Source organism: Salvelinus sp. IW2-2015, linkage group LG2 (genome assembly GCF_002910315.2).
Source record: "Salvelinus sp. IW2-2015 linkage group LG2, ASM291031v2, whole genome shotgun sequence".
In the NCBI taxonomy this organism is placed as follows: Eukaryota; Metazoa; Chordata; class Actinopteri; order Salmoniformes; family Salmonidae; genus Salvelinus; species Salvelinus sp. IW2-2015.
In genome coordinates, this window is record NC_036839.1 from 13,616,253 (window position 1) to 13,633,147 (window position 16,895).

Genomic DNA, 16,895 nt, shown 5'->3' on the forward strand with positions numbered 1-16,895 from the left:
TAAGAAAGGGAATTGAATTTTGAATGTGCTTTTAGATTCAGCCCCATTACTCTACAGTATTTATTTCCTTTGGGAAAGAYGAGAGGGCATGCGGCTGCCTCTCTGCTTTATACCATTAAGCCTTCTACGGGTCATTTACTCCAAACACATACATTTTCCATTTCATACAGCAGCTATTAATCCGTCGCAATAACTCAGTATGAAATTACAATTAAATGGTTCAAAGAGGAAGACATAATGAGAGGAAAGCTCTTTGGTTGCACCCAGTGAATCTAGTTGACAATAGAATCCTAAATTAAAATAATTGATAGTATTTTATGTGAATCTATACCACTGTAATTTTCCCACAAATAGCATAGCGGAAAGATACATTTTCATACGGRGCAATGCATCTCTTTTCCTGGTAATGTGTAGCTGTTCTATTTGCTCAGGTCTTGGTGACATCTTGGAAAAAATCCTGAGAAGTGGGTTCTGTGTGCAGACTTTGTGAAGGAGGGATTATGCTCTCACTTGCACGTACTATTGTGCTAGTTGCTATGATACCTGGAGATCGTACAGTATGTATGGGATCATAATTAGCTCCCCATGGTCCCGAAAATCAATTTGCAAGGAAAGCATATTTGTATGAGGCCAATAACAGCGGGACTATGCATTTATGTCCATAAAATGGATAAAGCATAAGTGTGCCTGTGGTGTCTGTCTGCTGATCTGTCACACCACCTGCGTATCTGTCCCTTCCTTCTGTGGCGCTTTTTCCCCTCAGTGAAGACCTCTAGTACGGAAGAAGCAATCAGCTCTGATTAGTCATGTTAAAAACAAACACACATACGTACACACATGTGCACACACACGCACACGCACATACACACGCTCACATACGTACACACATGTGCACACACACTCACACGCACATACACAAGCTCACATTAACGGACGCACCGCACGAAACGCACGCACGCAACGCACGCACGCAACGCACGCACGCGACGCACGCACACAGACACACACACACACACACACAACACACACACACAACACACACACACACACACACACACACACACACACACACACACACACACACAACTAGGGTTGCAAGATTCCAGGAACTTTCAATAAATTCTCATTTTTTTCTCCAGAAAACCAGGGTATTTATTGAAAGTTCCCAGAATTTTGCAACCTGACACACGACAAACACAGAGGAAACACAACCCCCACCGCCTTGGGTGCAGTGTTCAGGATTCATGCGGAACCAAGCGGAGGGCTCTGCCTTGCTCAGTGAGAGGAGATGCTCGGCACCTTCAATCAGGAGCAAGCAGAGATGTCTTGTTGACATTTACACCCTCTGACACACAGCAGTGGAGGAGGTGGTAAAGAGACACGGCTCCCAGTTCAAACACCACTGCTCTGTTATCTCAGAGRAGAGATGGCAATATTCCACAATCGTGGAGGCCAAATAAATTGTGAAATAAAATGGCCATGCAAAAGCTCTCCTGCCGCTAAAAAGGCATCTGTGCCCATTTATCCTATGGAAGCAGCTAGTCGATAGATAAAGCCCATTATCTATTAGTTTGAGCTTTCTACTCAGTTTCCTTGTGAAAAGAAACACAATCTAGTGATCTGTCTTTCAGACGTTAAAATAARTGTCCAGAGAAAATATAACTTTTATAAGTTCATATTCTGTTAACTCATACCCAAATGGTGTTGTGTATTCCCTAAATAGGGAAAAAGACACTTTACAGCTTGCAGAKAATGTCATGGTTAATTGAGGTAAAACAGAAATTCTGCTAATAGATGATCCCCCTCCTCTCCCCTGTAACTATTCCCCAGGTCGTTGCTGCAAATGAGAATGTGTTCTCAGTCAACTTACCTGGTAAAATAACGGTAAAATAAAAATAAATAAATAAAAATGCATGTATGAACTACACATGGACACATCCAGGCCAAAGTGGGAGGTTTAAAAAATACTGACAAATTCGCCAAAGTTCCAAAACATCTCTTTAATCTGTTTGAAAATGACACCAAGCTCTAAACCCTTTGTTTTCATTCAACTGGGATTGCTTGGTATTTGTGGCCAAAGCATTTACTTGCTTTGGTTAAAAAAATGCTTGCTATTTCCTCATAGAACATGATGTCATGTTAGCTCATTGGCTGAGCTGGCCAATCAGCGGTCTACTCGCATTAATATCTTTATGACCGGCATACACATACATGGCCCACACTGTTCTGTTGTTGGGGTAAGCCCACACCATTCCAACACAGAAAAGCAGCTTTTCAACATATTTAAATATTTTTTTTTCTGGAAGGAAAACTGTTTCACTCATATTATTATTAATTATAGGTAATATAATTAATGAAACACTGGACAGTTACTTTAAGCTTTGTTCCACTTTAAGCTTTGTTCCAACTTGCTTAATTAGCCTCTTGCAGATGTAGATGAGGATGAGCATGAATAATAGCAATTAGTGGAATCCACTTGTATAATTGCCCTTCTATTGAAGAGGAGTGTGTCTTTGGGAACTGGAAGGAAGTCAATTCGGGCTTCCTATGGGATGGGCTTCTTGATCTAGCTGCAGTCCTACATCATTACATAGGTTGTGTCCTAAATGGCAACRCGTTCCCTATGRAGTGCACTACTTTTGAGTAATGCACTACGTAGGGAATAGAGAGCCATTTGATGCACATCCATTCTGTATRGGGAAGAGTCAAAACAACTGTAATATTTCATACCCACATTACCAGTATACAGTACAGTGCAGTGCATAGGGTACAATACTCACTGGAATCAGTTCTTTCCGGGGATGTGTGGTTCAGTTTCTCTGTCGAGTCGCTGCTTCCTTCCTCAAGGACGTAATCAAAGTTTAGGATGAACAGCATCACTACGCCTTCCTCGTTCTTCACCGGGATTATGTGAGTGTAGCACTGGAAGTCTGACCCTGGAAGAGAAATAATAAACCTGCCATGTCTAAAAGCTGACGTACCTTATGCTCTCCTTCCATAGTTGAGCTCTACTACAGTATAACTTCTAATCCATTTTCTTGCATATGCCTGCTACTGAAGCAGGCACTGAGCAGGCACTGAGCAGGCACTGAGCAGGCACCTTTTTAATAATAATATAGTGCTGAGGGTTGGATTCTTTCTAAAGCCGCCAAGGAGAGAAACAATTACTTCGACATTATTATTATTACAACCATGATTATTGGAATAATAATAATGTATTATTATTATTATTATTCCAACCATATTATTCCAACTATGCTGTTAGTGCAATTGATAATGTAATAAGATGTTGCTATCACCTCTTAGGACTACGTGTTCATCATGAATTCCCTAGCTATATGATAGTAAGGCAGTTCGCTGATTCGACAGGGTCACTGATTGGCCAAGATGGCACTAGATAAGTAGCGTGCTTTATGCGATTAAAGGCCCAGTGGTGAAACATGTTGCCCTCAGACTATCCTGCATTTGCAAAACATTGGCCTAGAATGCAGACGTCTGAGGCACGTGGGACCTGCAGGCTACAGCACACAAGCCAGGCCAGGGCTTCACAGTGTCACATAGAATGTGCCCAAATGGAACCTTATTCCCTTTACAGTGCACTGCTTTTGGCCAGGGTGTCACGCCCTGACCATAGAGAGSCTTTTATTCTCTATGTTGGRTAGGTCYGGGTGTGACTAGGGTGGGTTATCTAGGTGATTATACGTCTATGTTYGCCTGGTATGGTTCCCAATCAGAGGCAGCTGTTTATCGTTGTCTCTGATTGGGGATCATATTTAGGCAGCCTTTTCCCACTGGGTTTTTGTGGGATCTTGTTTGTTTGTTTGTAGTTGCCAGTGTGCACTGCATTTGACTTCACGTTTTGTTTTTGTTCTGTATTGTTTTGGTGAGTTTCTGCGCCTTGGTCCGTTAATTCTACAAACGATCATGACACAGGGCTCATAGGGTTCTGTTAAAAAGCAGTGCACTAGGGAATAGGGTGTAATTTGGGACGCAAACATAAGACTGCAAGGACTACTCTTAGAACAGAGTCATACCAGACCTASTGCTGCTGAGCTGCCTCCTTAATTGAAGGAAGAATCCATTATCGAGACCTCATCTGGGTACTGAATTGCACCTAATTCCCTAAATAGTGTGCTACTTTTGACCAGAGCCATATAATAATCCCTCCTTCACAAGAGRCAGGGACCTGGTCAAAGCATTGCACTATATAGGGAATAGTTTAAAGTTTTAATGTCATGTGCACAAGTACAGTGAAACACCTTTCTTGCAAGCTCCAAACCCAACAATGCAGTAAGCAATATCAATGTAGCACWAAAAATAATGTAGGGTAGAACAAAAACATAATAAGAAATATGAAGAAGCAAACACCTCCCTCTGTAACGCCATGCGATTGAGGGTGGTACTGTTCCAGTACCWAGCAGTGATGCAGCCAAAATGTTCTCAATAGTGCAGCTGTAGAACCTTTTGAGGATTTGAGGGCCCATGCCAGACCTTTTCAACTTCCTGAGGGGGAAGAGGAGCTTTCGCGCCTTCTTCACGACTGTGKGGCATGTGGACCATTTTAAGTCCTTAGTGATTTGGACTCTGAACAGGGAGTACAGGAGGGGACTAAGCACACAGTCCTGTGGGACCCCCGTGTTGAGGGTCAGCATGACGGAGGTGATGCTGCCTACCCTCACCACCTGGGGTCGGCCCGTCAGGAAGTTCAGGAGCCAGTTGCAGAGGGAGGTGTTCAATCCGGGGGAATAGGGTGCAATTCAGTGGAMGCTGCTGAGGGGAGGACAGCTCGTAATGATGGCTAGAATGCAGRGAATAGAATGGCARCAAACACATGGAAACCATACTGTATGTTTGATGTTGTTGATAGAGTTCCACCTGTTCTGCTCCAGCCATTACCATGTGCCCATCATCCCCAATTAAGGTGCCACCAACCTCCTGTGATGCCATTTCAGACACTGGGGTTGACTTTCTCCAGGCAGAATGGAGAAGAGTAACAACTGACCACAAGCCAGTAAATGTGTGTTTTACGGAAACTGAATCAGTTAGGCTACAATACAATGTAGTATATGCAAAACATTGAWTGCAACATTTAATCCAAGTTTAATAGTCTCAGCGCCAAATCAGTATTACATAAGGTGATAGTTACTAATATTTTGTACATGACAGTGATTGTTTGAATCTTTGAAATGTCACSCAAACCGCTAACAATGCTCAGAATATCCTTACCAGAACMTAATCAGTTAAGAGAGTGTTAACAGATTGCTAATTATTTCAGCGCTGCTGGAGACACGACAACAATACAACAATAATCTGCAAGTCTGAATGTTTCACATGCATGCTATGGCTGAGCCATGCTGTAATAATAGAGGAGGAAAAGGTMGACAACACCATCAAGACCTTTTAAAGGGGCGCTGAACTCCCTGATTTGGCCTAGTTTTTCGACTTGGTCTTAAAGTCATGCAGCGGCCATGACTGAAACCAAACGAGAGTTGTCTCGGGGGGAGGTTTAATGTGGGTGTCTCTTGTGTGTGTGTTCGCACGTGGCAAGCGTTTGTATATTCCCTCTGCCAAAACAGTACACAACCCAAGAAAAACTGTTAAGGTACCATTCGTTCCGTAACATTTTGGACAATACTTTTTTTTAAACTTATCCTATGCACACTTTATAGTAAATATATGTCACTAGAATAAACGTTTCCGACTCATATCGATGCCACATAGGCCGTTTTCGAGAGATTGACTGTGCTCTTCCAGTTACCTCAAAACTCAACTGAATTCTACTGTGTTTAGTTATAACACATATGCTTAAGCTGCACTGCTACCTAATTACCACCAACAAAAATGATGATACGGGAACATTTTGAGTTGGTTCCTTAGGGTCCTCRAATCTATTTAGAGCCAGTACAATGTTAGGCGGAGCATCCCAGGGCCTTGGTAGGGCATCAATGTTAGGAAAATGTTATTACTTGCTTCAAAGGATACCAAACAAGCTTATCAGAATGGCATCGTAAACAAAAATACATACTGAAATGTTAAGCGTCCTTCCATATAGACAAAATCAAAATCCAAATTGTATTTGTCACATACACATGGTTAGCAGATGTTAATGCGAGTGTAGCGAAATGCTTGTGCTTCTAGTTCCGACAATGCAGTAATAACCAACAAGTAATCTAACCTAACAATTCACAACTACTACTTATACACACAAGTGTAAAGGGATAAAGAATATGTACATAAAGATATATGAATGAGTGATGGTACAGAACGGCATAGGCAAGATGCAGTAGATGGTATAGTGTACAGTCTATACATATGAGATGGTAATGTAGGGTATGTAAACATAAAGTGGCATAGTTTTAAAGTGGCTAGTGATACATGTATTACATAAAAGATGGCAAGATGCAGTAGATAATATACATATACATATGAGATGAGTAATGTAGGGTATGTAAACATTATATTAAGTGGCATTGTTTAAAGTGGCTAGTGATACATTTTTACATAATTTCCATCAATTCCCATTATTAAAGTGGCTGGAGTTGAGTCAGTATGTTGGCAGCGGCCACTAAATGTTAGTGGTGGCTGTTAACAGTCTGATGGCCTTGAGATAGAAGCTGTTTTTCAGTCTCTCGGTCCCTGCTTTGATGCACCTGTACTAACCTCGCCTTCTGGATGATAGCGGGGTGAACAGCAATGGCTCGGGTGGTTGTTGTCCTTGAGATCTTTATGGCCTTCCTGTGACATCGGGTGGTGTAGGTGTCCTGGAGGGCAGGTAGTTTGCCCCCGGTGATGCGTTGTGCAAACCTCACTACCCTTGGAGAGCCTAACGGTTGTGGGCGGAGCAGTTGCCGTACCAGGCGGTGATACAGCCCGACAGGATGCTCTCGATTGTGCATCTGTAGAAGTTGTGAGTGCTTTTGGTGACAAGCCGAATTTCTTCAGCCTCCTGAGGTTGAAGAGGCGCTGCTGCGCCTTCTTCACAACGCTGTCTGTGTGGGTGGACCAATTCAGTTTGTCCGTGATGTGTACACCGAGGAACTTAAAACTTTCCACCTTCTCCACCTTCTCCACTACTGTCCCGTCGATGTGGATAGGGGGTGCTCCTCTGCTGTTTCCTGAAGTCCACAATCATCTCCTTTGTTTTGTTGACGTTGAGTGTGAGGTTATATTCCTGTCACCACACTCCGAGGCCCTCACCTCCTCCCTGTAGGCCGTCTCGTCGTTGTTGGTAATCAAGCCTACCACTGTAGTGTCGTCCGCAAACTTGATGATTGAGTTGGAGGCGTGCATGGCCACGCAGTCGTGGGTGAACAGGGAGCACAGGAGAGGGCTCAGAACGCACCCTTGTGGGGCCCCAGTGTTGAGGATCAGCGGGGTGGAGATGTTGTTACCTACCCTCACCACCTGGGGCGGCCCGTCAGGAAGTCAGGACCCAGTTGCACGGGCGGGTGAGTTCGAGACCCCAGGGTCTCGAGCTTGATGACGAGTTTGGAGGGTACTATGGTGTTAAATGCTGAGCTGTAGTCGATGAACAACATTCTCACATAGGTATTCCTCTTGTCCAGATGGGTTAGGGCAGTGTGCAGTGTGGTTGCGATTGCGTCGTCTGTGGACCTATTGGGTCGGTAAGCAAATTGGAGTGGGTCTAGGGTGTCAGGTAGGGTGGAGGTGATATGGTGACAAGTATACACTATTATATTCATTTGTACGGCTATATAATTTGAATAGGAGGCATTCCTTATTKTATATATTTTTTTTTTCTTCACAAGTTCACATTGCCAGGACGTTGAGGGTGGTTTCCTGGTGCCTGTTTGCATGGTTTAAAAATGTATCCAGCCTTGTTTCAAGTTTTTATTTCACGTGCACAAGTACACTGAGTTCCTTTCTTGTACGCTCTAAACCCAACAATACAGGAATCAATATCAATGCAGTACTAAAAATAACATAAAGTAGAACAAAAACAAACAAGAAAAAAATATATTAAAAAAAMAAGTCAGCTATWTACAGGGTCAGATCCAATAGKATATTTACAATGTGCAGGGATACTGGAGTGGTAGAGGTAGATATACACTGTCACTGATGATGCAGATTTATCTGGCTGCTAAATCTATCCACTCATTAGATCATGTTCAACTCATAATTTATTCTCCCTAATCTCCTAGGACCATAACCCTATATCCTCCACTACAATATAATGCTATCAGCATTACCATTGAAGTGTAAAAAGCAGATTCAGATTAATTCAATGTCATTCAGAGTAGACAGAAATAAATCCTTTCCTCAGTGGGACTCCATTTCTCCCYAAGTCTCGCTGCCCTCATAAAACAAGCCACATATCCACTGCCCTTCTAGGAAGAACACCTGATGTGCAATAATAAGCCATACAAAATGCCCACCCTTCCCTATGCAAATGTCTCTGTCTCCCTCTGTCTACCAGCCAGGCTCACAAAGAACACACATTACGCGTTCACAGGAATCGTRTCAGAGCTGGATCTCACACCACGCTGCCAGTCGCATTCATTAGCAGTAGCTGTCTGTCTGACTAAATATATCGATCTTGTGTTGGACTGCCTTTACATGTCAGGCWTAGGATGCTTCCGTGCATCAGCAGCCCCCATGGAACAACCCTTCTTAAACAACATTTTATTTCCTAAACTGCGAATTACATTCATGTTTTTATTGGATGAAAAAAAAAGGAGACATTTAGCTGACACTTATCCAAAGCATCTTACGGTCAGGCTATTCAGCTTAAGGTAGCTACTGTAGGTAAGACAACCACCTATCACAATCATTGTAATTGTGCTGAATTGGTTATAAGTAAAGCCTTCAGATATTTAATCTGCTATCGGTTATAACCAAATCCGGTGTATAAAACGCCTCACTCACCTCCTCTGATATCGATACMGTTCATTGTCAGCGCTTTAAGATTCTCCTTATAAAGGAAGATGCCAAAGGAAGATTCGCAGGMATTAAACATTCATCGCTTTTAGTTAACAGCATTTAGGATTACCCGCAATTACATGACYAAAATAACACCTATTCATCTTCGTCTTTCGTCTTTAAATTATTCAGTGTGTACACGGATCTTGTATCTGTTAGTTGGCATACATTAATGTTGCACATTGCGTCACATTTGGAATCTGTGCAAAGAAACGAGCTACTGTGTGTGAGTACAGAATCTGCTGCAGGAAAGAGGAGACCCATGCAGACCCAAGAGGGGGCCAGAATGGCAAAGTCAGCGGAAATATGTTTGGGAATTGATTTACTAGAAAACAACAGGCTTCTAAAAGGGTGAGCTATGGGGGTCCCTCCTCATCCTATCACCTGCTGAATGTCAGGTGTATAATAATTCATTCCACGGGGGGAAATAAAGTAAATAATCATTTCCTACTTTTGGTCAGGAAACTATTCACACCTTTCATAGCCATTAGGAAGGCAGACAGACTCMGGTGTGTTGATTGAATAGAGAATTCTCCAGTTAATTCCCTCTGCCAGTACACAGATCAAATCAGACTACATGCATGATTGTGGAAAGTGGCCAGGATATAGAGTAGTATGTATGTGTGCCTCTCGGGTTGGTGGTAAATCTCCCTAAAAAGTACAGGAACATTTGGCTTACGGTTTGAGAGGTGTTATTCAGTGCTATACATATTCCTAAACAATTGTGTCATTAGGTGTGTACACGGTTGTATTCACAAGGCAGCAAATGGAAGAGAATGGACTGAAACCCAYAGCATATCGGACTGCTTCTCTCTACCATATCACCGGATTCCTGCCGCTCCGGATCATTACACCAGATCATTAATCCAGATCATCGCASCTAACTAGCTGCAAACGAGTGGCTACTGTTAGCTAACGCCTCTGTCCCGAAGCAAGCACCAGCTAGCCTTGAGCTAGGCCCATATACCAGCTAATTCTAGGGCTACAATACCTCCTTTGCCAATTGGCCTGGACCCTTTATTGACGACACGTGCCCCGCCGATCCATCACGACTGGACTGCCGATGTGATCGCCCGATGTGGTCTCAACAGGCTATTCTGTTACGATGTCGCCGAAGAACCAGCTACTAGCCCCGGCCCGCTAGCTTTTCAGAACGCTGTGTCCCCTGCTCGCCTAGCGTAGTAGTGAATACCGTACAGCACCCTGACTCACCTATTGCTGCTCTACTACCCTATGATCCCTCGGCTACACAGCTGATGCCCCCTTGACTGTTTCAATAACACGGTACCTCATTTTGTTTACCTGTCGGCCCCACCCTGGAACTCAGGTCCTGCATGTACCTAACTGACCCGCTCTGCCCATTCATCACCATTTTCCCATTGCTGTCTTAGCTCTCCTGATCAACACCTGTGATTGCTTTAGGCCTCTCTCTAATGTCAATATGCCTTGTCTACTGCTGTCTTGGCTAGTTTTTATTGTTTTACTTCACTGTAGAGCCTTCAGTCCCGCTCAACATGCATTAGATAGCTCTTTCGTCCCACCCCACACACATGCGGAGACCTCACCTGGCTTAACTTGTCCCTACGGAGACGAAACCTCTCTCATCGTCACTCCTAAACACCTAGGTTTACCTCCACTGCACTCACAACCTAACATACCCTTGTCTGTATATTATGCCTTGAATCTATTCTACCACGCCCAGAAATCTGCTCATTTTATTCTGTCCCCAACGCACTAGATGACCAGTTATTTTTATAGCCTTTAGCCGTACCCTTATCCAACTCCTCCTCTGTTCCTCTGGTGATGTAGAGGTTAACCCAGGCCCTGTAGCCCCTAGTTCCACTCCTATTCCCTAGGCGCTATCATTTGTTGACTTCTGTAACCACAAAACCCTTGGTTTCATTCATGTTAACATCAGAAGCCTCCTCCCTAAGTTTGTTTTATTCACTGCTTTAGTACACTCTGCCAACCCTGATGTCCTAGCCGTGGAAGACCACCAAAAATTCTGAGATTTCCATTCCCAACTACAACATTTTCCGCCAAGATAGAACTGCCAAAGGGGGTGGAGTTGCAATCTACTGCAGAGACAGCCTGCAGAGTTCTGCCATACTATCCAGGTCTGTGCCCAAACAGTTCGAGCTTCTACTTTTAAAAATCCACCTTTCCAGAAATAAGTCTCTCACTGTTGCCACTTGGTAAAGACCCCCCTCAGCCCCAGCTGTGCCCTGTACACCATATGTGAATTAATTGCCCCCCATTTATCTTCAGAGTTTGTACTGTTAGGTGACCTATCCTGGGATATGCTTAACACTGCGGCCGTCCTATAATCTAAGCTAGATGCCCTCAATCGCTCACAAATTATCATGGAACCCACCAGGTACAACCTTCAATCAGTAAACATGGGCACCATCATAGATATCATCCTGACCAACCTGCCCTCTAAATACACCTCCTCTCTCTTCAACCAGGATCTCAGCGATCACTGCCTCATTGCCTGCGTCCATAATGGGTCCGTGGTCAAACGACCACCACTCATCACTGTCAAACGCTCCCTAAAACACATCAGCGAGCAGGCCTTTCTAAGCGACCTGGCCCGGGTATCCTGGAAGGATATTGACCTCATTCCATTGACCTTATTCGCCCCCCGCTATATGTAACTTTTCAGGGAAGTTAGGAACAAATATTAACAGGCAGTTAGGAAAGATAAGGCTAGGTTTTTCAAACAGAAATTTGAATCCTGTAGCTCAAAATCCCAAAAGTTCTGGGACACTATAAAGTCCATGGAGAATAAGAGCCCCTCCTCCCAGCTGCCTACTGCACTGACGCTAGGAAACACTGTCACCACCGATAAATCTACGATAATCGAGAATTTCAATAAGAATTTTTCTATGGCTGGCCATGCTTTCCACCTGGCTACCCCTACCCCGGTCAACAGCTCTGCACCCCCCACAACAACTTCCCCAGGCCTCCCCCATTTCTCCTTCACCCAAATCCAGATAGCTGATGTTCTGAAAGATCTGCAAAATCTGGACCCCTACAAATCTGCTGGGCTAGACAATCTGGACCATCTCTTTCTAAAATTATCCYCCGAAATTGTTGCAACCCTTACTACTAGCCTGTTCAACCTCTCTTTCGTATCGTTTGAGATCCCTAAAGATTGGAAAGCTGRCGTGGTCATCCCCCTTTTCAAAGGGGGTGACACTCTAGACCCAAACTGTTAAAGACCTATATCTATCCTACCCTGCCTTTCTAAAGTCTTCGAAAGTCAAGTTAACAAACAGATCACCGACCATTTCGAATCCCACCGTACCTTCTCCGCTATACAATCTGGTTTCCGAGCTGGTCATGGGTGCACCTCAGCCACACTTAAAGTCCTAAATGATATCATAACCGCCATCGATAAAAGACAATACTGTGCAGCCGTATTTATCGACCTGGCCAAGGCTTTCGACTCTGTCAATCACTGCATTCTCATCGGCAGACTCAACAGCATTAGTTTCTCAAATGACTGCCTCGCCTAGTTCTCCAACTACTTCTCTGATAGAGTTCAGTGTGTCAAATCGAAGGGCCTGTTGTCCAGACCTCTGGCAGTCTCTATGGGGGTGCCACAGGGTTCAATTCTCGGGCCGACTCTTTTCTCTGTATACACCAATGATTTCGCTCTTGCTGCTGGTGATTCTCTGATCCACCTTTACACAGACGACACCATTCTGTATACTTCTGTCCCATCTTTGGACACTGTGTTAACAAACCTCCAGAGGAGCTTCAATGGCAAACAACACTCCTTCTGTGGCCTCCAACTGCGCTTAAATACAAACAAAACTAAATGCATGCTCTTCAACCGATCGCTGCCTGCACACACCCGTCCGTCTAGCATCACTACTCTGGACGGTTCTGACTTAGAATATGGGGACAACTACAAATATCTAGGTGTCTGCTTAGACTGTAAACTCTCCTTCCAGACTCACAGTAATTTTAAGCATCTCCAATCCAAAACTAAATCTAGAATCAGCTTCCTATTTCGCAAACAAAGCCTCCTTCACTCATGTTGACAAACACACCCTCGTAAAACTGACTATTCTACCGATCCTTGACTTCGGCGATGTCATTTACAAAATAGCCTCCAACACTCTACTCAGCAAATTGGATGTAGTCTATCACAGTGCCATCCACTTTGTCACCAAAGCCCCATATACTACCCACCACTGCGACCTGTATGCTCTTGTTGGCTGGCCCTCGCTTCATATTCGTCGCCAAAACTACTGGCTCCAGGTCATCTATAAGTCTTTGCTAGGTAAAGCCCCGCCTTATCTCAGGTCACTGGTCACCATAGCAGCACCCACCCGTAGCACGTGCTCCAGCAGGTATATTTCACTGGTCACCCCCAAAGCCAACTTCTSKTTMGGCCGCCTTTCRTTCCAGTTCTCTGCTGCCAATGACTGGAACGAATTYSAAAAATCACTTAAGCTGGAGACTTATATCTCCCTCACTAACTTTAAGCATCAGCTGTCAGAGCAGCTGATGCTTAAAGCACKTGTARATAGCCCATCTGTAAATAGCCCACCCAAATACCTCATCCCCATGTTGTTATAACTTTTTTTTSTCCTTTGCACCRCAGTATCTCTAGTTGCACATTCARCTTCTGKACATCTATCACTCCAGTGTTTAATTGCTYAATTGTAATTATTTTGCCATTARGGGCTATTTATTGCCRTCCCTCCCTAATCTTACTASATTTGCACACACTGTATATAGACTTTTCTATTGTGTTATTGACTGTATGTTTGTTTATCCCATGTGTAACTCTGTGTTGTTTGTGTCACACTGCTTTGCTTTATCTTGGGCAGGTCGCAGTTGTAAATGAGAACTTGTTGTCAACTGGCCTACCTGGTTAAATAATTGTGAAATAAAAAAGGAGGAGGGACTAACTGAACTTGTCTAATAAGAAACAGTGGTTTTCATTTTCCATTGCGAAACGTTTTGCTATTGTGTGCACTACTGAATATGACCGAGTTACCCCCTCGCCCTCTCTGAGTTGTAGATCATTCACAGGTAGGTTGGGTCATTGAAACTGGCAGGTCCAGGAGAATACAAAGTGCTGATAGTGTACATCAGTGTTTCTACCAGTGATTGGATGTCTATCATTATCAATTTGGTGGCGGTGSGTTCAAGTTTCCCTTCAAGTGTCACTCTATGAGATCTAGCATCGCCCTCACCGCCTAAGGGGCTCTCTCAGCACCCCAGGATGATCCCRGTCTTCAGACCCCACACTCACAGATGGTCAAATTGAGATTTCCAGCTCTTTACCGTGGTCCTATTGAATGTCAGATACCAGGCCACAGAGGAATGCAGATCTTTGATGCTGTGGCCTTTCAGGATAATGCATCCATCATGGAAAAAGCTTWTATCAAGCTGACTATGAATGCATAAGGTCAGCGGGCAAAGCAATTGTGTAATTTAGAAGATGTACAGGTATTTGAGATTGAGGAAAATAATGTTGTAACTGAAAGATTTGACAGTCTTATAATTTTACATTTTCCCAATAGTCAGCAAAGGGACAAGTTGAGAAGGGATATCACGTCTTAATTTTCTTTATATTCAACTTGTTGACAATAATAAGTGACGTCTAAATTGATAGAGGCTAGAACTATCTGAATTACATAACCATTTTATCTCTGCTGTTGAAAACTAAATGTTAGTCTAAAAGAAATGTGAGATAAGTCTAGATGCTTTTTATAGTGYAGATCAAGTTTATAAAGGGGGCCTGGCTGGGCTGATGAGACAGTAGATTGCGCAGTCAGATGGAACAGAGTAAATAGGCATTTTAACTAGATTATATTTCCACCATCAATAATTCATAACATATATGCTAATTGAGCCATTATTGCCAAAGGTCTACCGCTGTGTGGTGGTGCTCTTAGTCTTTAATTTAATTTATTTATTTTACCTTTATTTTATCAGGGAGTCATACTGAGACCAAGGTCTCTTTTACAGATGAGCCCTGAATTACATAAGTGACAGAAAATACAAAATGCAAGCAGAATACAAAATGCAAGCAGAAAGTCATCTTCAGTAAAAAMATCTTCAATCATCTTTGTAAATTGGCATAGAGGCACCAAAACATTACATTTAAGAACATTTTGAAGATTGTTCCACAAATAAGGTGCAAAAAAACGAAATGATAGAGAACTAGAGAACAAAGGAATTTCCAGAGTTAGCCATCCCTGAGACCAGGTGTGGTAACTCAAATGTCTAAAGTTTAGTAATGATGTTAGGTACAGTCTGACTTTTTGTAAAAGAGCTTTCTTTATAAATGAAAAAATAACAATGTATCACCCTATGTGACATCAAAGAGGGCCAACCAACTTTCTGATTGAGAATGCAGTGATGTGTACTACAATTGTCGCCCGTAACAAAGCGGGGTGCACTATGATAAACTGCATTTAACAGATTTAATGAAGTGGCAGCTACGTTCATATAGATGATGTTGCCATAGTCTAGGACTGATAAGAACGTCGAATGATTTATCTGCTTTCTACTATTTAGCGAGAGGCAGGATCTACTTCTACAGAAGTGGTCCCGTGTGGCTCAGTTGGTAGAGCATGGCGCTTGCAACGCCAGGGTTGTGGGTTCATTCCCCACGGGGGGACCAGGATGAATATGTATGAACTTTCCAATTTGTAAGTCGCTCTGGATAAGAGCGTCTGTTAAATGTAAATGTACAGAAGAAGCCCATTTTTATTCTCAGCTTCTCTACTAACTCATCAATATACTTTAAAAAAACAGTTTTCATCTATCCAGATGCCCTGATACTTGTAAGCAGGGACATGATCAATATGGARACCATCCAAAGTACATAAGCTTAAATCATCAGAATAATTTTTATGCGCTCTAGAGAACAACATATGCTTAGTTTTACCTGCGTTCAATACTCATTTCAGGCAAATAAAGTTTTTCTGTAATACAATAAAGGCAGACTGTAGTTCAGATAGAGCCTTGTCAACCGTGGGGGCAATAGCATACACAACAGCATCATCGGCATACAAGTGCATGTTACAATTTTTTACAGACAAGTCAATATTTTGTATATAAACAGTCAAAAATACAGATGACCTGGCCTCCACAATCACCCGACCAAAACCCCATTGAGATGGTTTTGGATGAGTTGGACCGCAGAGTGAAGGAAAAGCAGCCAACAAGTGCTCAGCATATGTGGGAACTCCTTCAAGACTGTTGGAAAAGAATTCCAGGTGAAGCTGATTGAGAGAATGCCAAGCATATGCAAAGCTGTCATCAAGGCAAAAAAGTGGCTACTTTGAAGAATAGAAAATATATTTTGATTTGTTTCACACTTTTTTGGTTACTACATGATTCCATATGTGTTATTTCATAGTTTTGATGTCTTCACTATTATTCTACTATGTATAAAATAGTAAAAATAAAGAAAAACCCTTGAATGAGTAGGTATGTACTAACCTATGACTGGTACTGTATATGGCCCCTCCTCCCTATTTTTGTAACCTGTCACATCTAAATACATTATAATAATTTACTTCAATTTCTTTATCAGAGAGAGAACCATTTAACCATGTTTCTGAGAGAGCCATGATGTCAGGACACGAGTCCTGTACCCAAATGTCAATTGTGTCCATTCTTTTTATCATACTTCGCACATTTAGGTGCATTAGGCCAAGCCTCCTACAATATTTAAAGTCAGAGGGGGTATTTAGCTCATTCCCATAAGAGCTAACAGGCATAGGATCATCTGCAGCTACTTGTTCAGTGAGCTGAAACTTTGCCAAGGTCGCTGGCCAAACACGTGAGAGCAGAGAAGACTGAGCATTTGACAGACATCCCTCAAGTCGCTGGATGCAGGGGCTGGGGCGGGAACTGGGAGAGCAGAGCAGTCCACCTGGATGAAGCTCCATCCAAAGGAGTGGAGCTGCTGCAGGGGA

General features: G+C 43.0%; 1 protein-coding gene across 1 annotated transcript in view; it reads right to left on the reverse strand.

Moving 5' to 3' along the window:
• The window catches only part of LOC111972743 (voltage-gated inwardly rectifying potassium channel KCNH7), a 127,212-nt gene that overhangs the window by 98,181 nt on the left and 12,136 nt on the right, over nucleotides 1–16,895 (reverse strand). Inside the window, exon 3 of the mRNA XM_070449339.1 lies at nucleotides 2,781–2,936. Coding sequence (XP_070305440.1) covers nucleotides 2,781–2,936 — 156 coding nt within the window. The remainder of the gene's footprint in view (nucleotides 1–2,780; nucleotides 2,937–16,895) is intronic.